Source organism: Ailuropoda melanoleuca, chromosome 15 (assembly GCF_002007445.2).
Source record: "Ailuropoda melanoleuca isolate Jingjing chromosome 15, ASM200744v2, whole genome shotgun sequence".
NCBI classification, from domain to species: domain Eukaryota; kingdom Metazoa; phylum Chordata; class Mammalia; order Carnivora; family Ursidae; genus Ailuropoda; species Ailuropoda melanoleuca.
Genome location: NC_048232.1, coordinates 87,070,216 through 87,077,169, shown reverse-complemented (window position 1 = coordinate 87,077,169; position 6,954 = coordinate 87,070,216). Strand labels below are relative to the sequence as shown.

The 6,954-nt window shown below is 58.0% G+C and overlaps 1 protein-coding gene across 1 annotated transcript in view; it reads left to right on the top strand.

Annotated features, from left to right (window-relative positions):
- Window positions 1-6: 6 nt before the first annotated feature.
- KIAA0930 (KIAA0930 ortholog) overlaps window positions 7-6,954 on the top strand; it is a 33,418-nt gene continuing 26,470 nt past the window's right edge. Inside the window, exon 1 of the mRNA XM_034643923.1 lies at window positions 7-139. Within this exon, the coding sequence (XP_034499814.1) occupies window positions 76-139 (64 nt within the window). The 5' untranslated portion in view covers window positions 7-75. The remainder of the gene's footprint in view (window positions 140-6,954) is intronic.

Genomic DNA, 6,954 nt, shown 5'->3' with positions numbered 1-6,954 from the left:
GCCCTCCCCGCCACTGCCGCCGCCTCCCCGGAGCCTGCGGGCGGCGCCGAGGCCGAGGAGCGCTCGCTGCAGCGCATGCTGCGCGCCATAGCCGAGGAGCGCGGCCGCCTCAGCCTGCGCCGTGAGGTCTGCGGCCTCGGTGAGTGGGGCGGGCCGGGGCGGGCAGCGCCGGGGGAGTGCGGGCCTCCGGGGGTCTCTGCGCGGGTCTCCGTCTCTGCGTGTGTCTCTGTGCGCCTCTCGGTCTCTGTGTCTCGGTCTCTGCGCCCATCTCCGTCTCTGAGTGCGTCTCGGTCTCTCTGTGTTTCCGTCTCTGCGTGCGTCTCTGTCTCTCCGTGCGTCTCGGTCTCTCTGTGTTTCCGTCTCTGCGTGCGTCTCTGTCTCTCCGTGCGTCTCCGTCTCTCTGTGTTTCCGTCTCTGCGTGTGTCTCTCTGCGTGTGTCTGTCTCTTTATGTCTCTGTCTCAGCGTGTCGTGGCCTCCTCCATGCGCCCCCAGCTCCCCACGTATAGCTTTTTCCTGTGTCCGTGTGTCTCGGTCTCTAATTTCGGTCCCAGGAGCGGCTCCGCACACTCCTGTTCCTGGCTCTCTTCCTCTTTCCCGGGTCACTCGGTGTCTCCCTCTGTCTGTCCTTTCGAGTATGTTTGTTCACCCTTCTTCCTCTCCGTGGTTGTGGCAGGTCCCTGCCTTCTCTGGGAAGCCCTCCCCTGGGCTCCGTGCCGCTGCAGGGAGTGTGGGCGTGGGATCTGGGGAGACCCGGAGCGCATCACGGGGGTGGGGGGCAGGCCCCCAATGGGCTCTGGGCAGACCTCCCTGCAAGCCTGCGGTGGCCACCGTCCCCAGCTTCCTGAAGCCTTTGTCTTCCCGCACCTCTCACACTGCCTTGCCTCCTCCCCACCAGCTCTAACTGGGGACCTGTTGGGCCTTGGCCTCCTGAACCCACCCACTTAGCTCCGAGAGCAAGGCCTGCTACCTCTCTGGGTGTGATCTTGCTCAGCTGAGGCCCTAGGTCTTACATCTGCTGTGGGCTGGGACGGGGGTGCCTGGTATTGTTTGGAAGAGCCTGGGACTGGTAGGTGTGGGTGGGGTCTCCCTGCTTGGCTGGGTGTGAGGTAATCGCTTTGGATGGATCCTGCCCAGACTGAAGCCGAGGAGCCCCCTCCCCTGTAGTGTGGGCTTTTCGTTTTCTCCATGGAAAGACCCCTCCCTTCTTCATGCGGGGATGATTTCATACCACGTTGTCAGCCACCTCCCACCCCCACCCCCCTCGTCCCCAGTCTGAGCTGGGGATTTCTGAGGGGGGTGACAGCATTGTGAAGGAGGGAATGTCAGCTTTGGAGATTCGGACAGAATTGGACCTGTCCCCTGGTCGTTTACCATCAGGGAGTCCCAAAGAGCCAACATATCCCCTCTAAGGTCACACAGCAGCAGGGTCACCGCAGCCCTAGGGTTCCAGGCCCCTCAGCAGGCCACGCCCTGGAGGCTAGTGAGGAGAGGAAATAACTTTGAATCCTCCCTTTTGTGGGAGCCAGGCTTACCTTAGAATAAGACCTGTCTCCTCAGGGAGTGGGTCCCAGACCCACCTGTCCCAGGGATGACCTTTCCTCATGGGCAGGGCAGGGGTGGGAGTGAGGGAGGGGGTGCCTACCAAGTAAGAGATGACCAGGAAATGGGTTTCTCAGGTGTCTTTTCTGAAAAGGTGTCACGACTTAGTTTTGAGCAAACATTGAAGGATCGTCATTAGTTCATTCAGCAAACATTCACTGAGCACCTACTGTGTGCCAGGCTGTGTGCCAGCCTGGCAGGCGCACCTGCCACCTGGCACAGGATGTCTGAAATAGGAGGGGTCTGAGGGACCATCTGCTTCAGGCCCCTCAGCCCTGCTTGCTCAGAAGCTCCAGGCAGCCCTTCCTCACTTCCCCGTCAGCACGCTCCCGCTGTCCTCTGCCTCTGAGCACCTTCCCTCCCCTGTTAGGCCCTGTCCCAAGGACCATTCCTTGAGGACAGTAATAATTAATTCTAGCACCTGGCATGTATAGAGCGCTTACTGTGTGCAAGGACGTTATGTGTGCTCTGTCAATTTGATTCTGACTTTGCCAGACAAGAATATCATGTCCATGTCACAGAGAAGCCAGAGGTTCAAAGAGGGGAGAGACTTGCTCAGAGATGGTCAGTGAGGAAGTGGCATGGCTGGCGTTGCCCCTTGGCCCGTCTGACCCCAGAGCCTGCCCCCCCAAACGTGCCCAGCTCGGCCTCACTGTGCCTGCTGCACTGCATGTGGAGAGGAGAAATGCCCCGTAGTTACCAGTCTCCTGTCCTGGCACCTGGGCCTCCCTCCTGTCTCACCCCCTGAACTCTGTCCCCGTAGTGCTTTGATGCCCTGTGTTTTAGGCCTGCTGATTTCTCTTCCTGGAAAGCCACCGCTCCTCACCTGCCCCACACACGCCTACAGGTGTCCCTTCAAGCCTCAGCGCCAGCGCTGCCACTTCCTGGGAAGCCTTCCTTCACTTCCTGTCCCGCTGCCGGGGCTCTGTGTACTGGGCACATGTCTGAGGTTGATCAGGCCGATCGTGGTGGCATCGTGATAGCCTGTGTGACCGCCTCTCCAGGCAGCCAGTGAGCCCCTCGAGGGCATGGCCCAGTCCATGTCTCCTCAGTGCCCAGCACAGGGCACGTGCGGAGCAGGAAGCATTTAGCAGACAAATGAGAGAATTTCTGGACTAGTAAATTAAGGGTGAGGGTGTCTGTAGAGACTGGAATCTCAGCCTCTTAGCAGGGCTCACTTTGTCCACCTTTCACGTATCAGATGAGAAATTGATGTTCAGAGGGGCGCCTGGGTAGCGCAGTCGTTAAGCATCTGCCTTCGGCTCAGGGCGTGATCCCGGCGTTCCGGGATCGAGCCCCACGTCAGGCTCCTCCGCTGGGAAGTCTGCTTCTTCCTCTCCTACTCCCCTGCTGTGTTCCCTCTCTCGCTGGCTGTCTCTCTGTCACATAAATAAATAGAATCTTAAAAAAAAAAAAAAAAGAAATTGCTGTTCAGAGAGGGTCAAGCTTAGTAGTGACCTAATGCCAAAGTAGAGTTGGGAGCCAGTGGCTGGCCTGCGCCCCCAGATGGGGCCCAGAATGTTTACGTGGCCGGTGGATCACTTCCCCATGTTTTCTCCACTTTACACCTGTGACAACCTGTTAGATTTAGGAATTTAAACCTCCCAGATTGTGGTTGTTGTGTAATTAAAGCTGAGGTCATTCAGAAGCATGCCGTGTTCCCTGAGGTGGTTTTGAAGGTGTCAGGGAGCCTCTGGTAGTGACGCCTGACCCCAGACACACTGTTGTCACTTCTGAGTCACAGTGTCTGTCTAAGATGGGAGAGAACAACTGGTCCCCCACACAGGGATTGTTGCTCGGCTGTCGTGATGAAAGGCACCTTGTAGATCCAAACCTGACTGGACTCTTTCCTTCAGCAGCGTCTGTGCTAGAAGCATCTTTTGAGTGCCAGGTGGGGGGCTCGGGCCTGACCCTGCCTTGTGGGAGATCACAGCTGAGTAGGGAAGAGAAGCCAGGTGCGCGGGTGACAGCCGAAGTAAAGATCCTGCTGGAAGCAGCTGCTCCGAGCAGGGTTTGGGGGTTTTATCCACAGGAAACTGCTTGTGATTCCAGGGAACAGATGAACCAAGCTGGCTGGCTGAGCGAGCTTCTGTGGGGCTCCAGGTTCTCTGAGCTGGGAAGAGTCAGGAGGTCCAATGCCAGATGTTGTGCGATGCAGACATCTGGACCAAAAGTGGATATAACCTGACCCTTCCTCCTGGGGCTTGGGCTCTCTCATGGGCCCGGGGCATCAGCTCCAGCATGCTGGGCAGGAAGGCTCCCTTTCAACAGGGGCAGCCTGCTACTGACATTCAACCGTGGGACCTGGTGTCCGCCACGGACAGGCAGGCGCTGGGAGGGGTGGGGCTGCCTCACACTGCTTGTCTTTGGGCCCTGCCTAGGCCACACACTTTGTAGAGCTGCTATTGCCTGGACTCTGGCCCCCTTTTAGGTGGCCGAGGGTGTTCTCTCTCTGGCTGCAGAGCTGTGGGGCCAAACGAGTGTTTCCTGTTCACTGTTTTCTTTTATTCTTGAAATAGTCCTGTAAGGTGGGTATTGTTATGCTCTTCTCTTTGTCCTGATGAGCAAAGGCAGGTTTAGAGGTGAGGTAACGTGTCCCCAGTCACATGGCTGGGAAGTGGCAGAGTCTGTCTAAGCCTAAGTTCTCAGCAGAGGTGGACCCCGCCCACGCCTGTCCTCGGGGTGCTGGCAGCCCGGTCATCACAGGTGCGCAGAGCTCCCAGGCACAGGCGGACTGAGGAAGGGCCCAAGTTGGAGTGTGAGAGGTTCCCTCGGGGGGCACGGAGGAGGGAGCCCCCAGGGCTGATCACGGGGATTGTGTGGGGTGTGGCCTTTGAGAGGGGCCGCGCAGGGCAGGTCTGGCCTGGGCAGAGGAGGAGTGGCTGGCCCGGCTGGAAGGGAAGCTGTGTGGGAGTGGAGGCTGCAGCAGTGGCTAGGCCCTTGGCCCAGCCTGTCACCATTTTGCTAGGTGCAGAGTGGCTGGGCATCAGTGGTGAGGTGGGGGATTTTGGTGGGAGATGTGGCTGGAAGGGAAGACCGGGGGCCTGAGCCTGTAGGGTTGTGGGAATCGTGTGAGAAGTGACAGCTTCGTGGGGCAGCGTGAGGCGTGGATGAGGTATGGCAGGTAGGGCCTAGCACAAGCCAGGGCCCAACCCAAGCCGTGGCCCAGAGGCAGGCCCGCTCCTTGCCATTGCCCTTGTCATCAGGAAGGATGCAGCGCTCCTGGCCCGGTGCCCACACATGGAGTTGGGGTTGCATGCGTGCTCCGGGGTGCAGCCTGCTGGGGACAGTTTCCCGGGGTTCCCCGGGGCCCCGGGCTCTCCAACCCAGCTAAGGCAGGGCAGGCTGGTCGTGGGCCCCTGCTGTGGGGAGGAAGTGTGACCGTTTGGAGTGGTGGCGGTGCCTCTTTCGGTTCCTGGGCCTATTTTTAAGGCCTGTGGGTTCCGGCTCTGTCCGTTCCTGGGGCTGGAGCAGCGTGCGAGGCTGTGTTGTGGTTCTCTCCCCCGAGGCAGGGACTCTGCATCCTTTGAGGGAAACCCGAGGACTTTGGACCTCATACTGTAAGGGGCCGCAGGGTCACAGCCGCAGGATCGTCTCCGCCAGGCCAGAGTGTGCTGAGCTGTGTGGCATCCCCCCCCCCACCCCGGGCCTGCACGCGAGCGCCGTCCTGCCCCCGCTGTGTCCCCTCTTCGCGGTGTCTGCTGGCCTTAGTGTGCCTGCCTCCTTCAGCAAGCCGCGGAGCAGCCCGATGCGGGATCCTCGTTAAAAAACAGCCTCGCAATCCCCAAACACATGTTTTCCCAATTAAAAAAATGTTCCATGCACATTACAGAAACTGGAAAATTTAAGAGAATGGGAAAAAAATTACTCACCGTTCCAATCACCCAGAGATAACTACTAACTTTGCAAAGTCTTGCTTTCCAATCTTTTTAAAGCCTTTTTAAAGAATTCTTGATGTTCTCTACATAAAGTTTCTTAGTCATGCTTTCTGACTTAAAATTCCTGAAACATTTTCAAACTCTAAAGTCATTTAAATGACTACAAGATAACTTGAGTGGTTGTGCCGTCGTCTCCTGCATGGGTCTTACCTTGTGGGAAACTGAGCTTGGATTTAGTTCTTCAGCCCAGCTCGGCTTTGGGCTCAGACAGCAGAATGTCGTCTGAGTCACAGCCCACCTTGGGGGGAGCTGGGATGGAAGGGGTTTGAGGGGGACCCGTCCTTTTAAAAAGGGAATCCTGGGACGCCTGGGACCACAGTCGGTGAAGCATCTGCCTTCGGCTCAGGTCATGATCCTGGGGTCCAGCTCACGTAAGTTTTTAAAAGAATATCTGTTTTTACCTCCCCCGAATGACCACTGAATATTTCAGGGCTGTCTGTTGGCAAAAGTAGAAAGAGGGGGCTTCGTTTTTCATGTTTTGTCTTGTAGGTGGAGTTTTTTTTTTTTTTTTTTTTAAGATTTATCTGAGAGACAGAGAATGAGCGGTGTGGGGCAGGAGCAGAGGGAGAAGGGGAAGCAGACGCCCTGCCAAGCAGGGAGCCCCATGTGGGGCTGAATCCCAGGACCCCAAGTTCATGACCTGAGCTGAAGGCAGAAGCTTCACTGACTGAGCCGCCCAGGCACCCCTGGTTACTGTTTTTATTTAAGGCAGAACTCCTTCGGTTTTGGAGATGCTTCGAGTTTGCAAAAGGCTTTTTGTCCTTGGGACGATTCTTAGGACAGAGGAAGCGAGGAAAGCAGAATACTCTGGTGAAGAGTGGGCGTCACCTCGCTACGGGGGGGGGGAGCTCTCCCCCTCCCCAGCTGCCTGGGTTTGCTCTCCCCAGCCTGTCTGCTGGAGAGCCCTGGCTCTTGACCACTCCATGCCGGTTTCTGCCGCCAGTCCTGAGGCTGCACAGCCCGCTCCGTGCGTGGCTTCCCCTCCCTCACCACCCGGGCTCCCCTCCAGGGCCGCCGGTGCTGTGCGGGTTCAGGGTGGGCTGCTTCGCAAGAGCAGTGCCGGGGGGGGGCAGTGTGGGTCATGGGTCGGTGGAAAGTGTCCGTGCGGTGACAAGGTGATCGTTTCTTGGGGGGTGTCCCTGGAGCGGGGCATTCTTCACAGAGGGTCCTCCCTGGCAGAGACAGAGTGGGGAAGAAGGCAGAGAAAGTTCCGAATTTAATTTTCCCCCAATGCTGTGCTGCTTTGGGGAAATCACTGCCGCTGACTGGGCCTCTGTTCTCCTGGCAGGTAGGACGCCGGTAGGATGACTGTTCCGCCTCCACCTAGGGCAGAGGCTGGCCTCCAGGCTTAAAGCATCAGAGAATGTCACAGAGGCTGCCTGAGACGGGTGACAGGGCCCGGGGCTGAATCCAGGG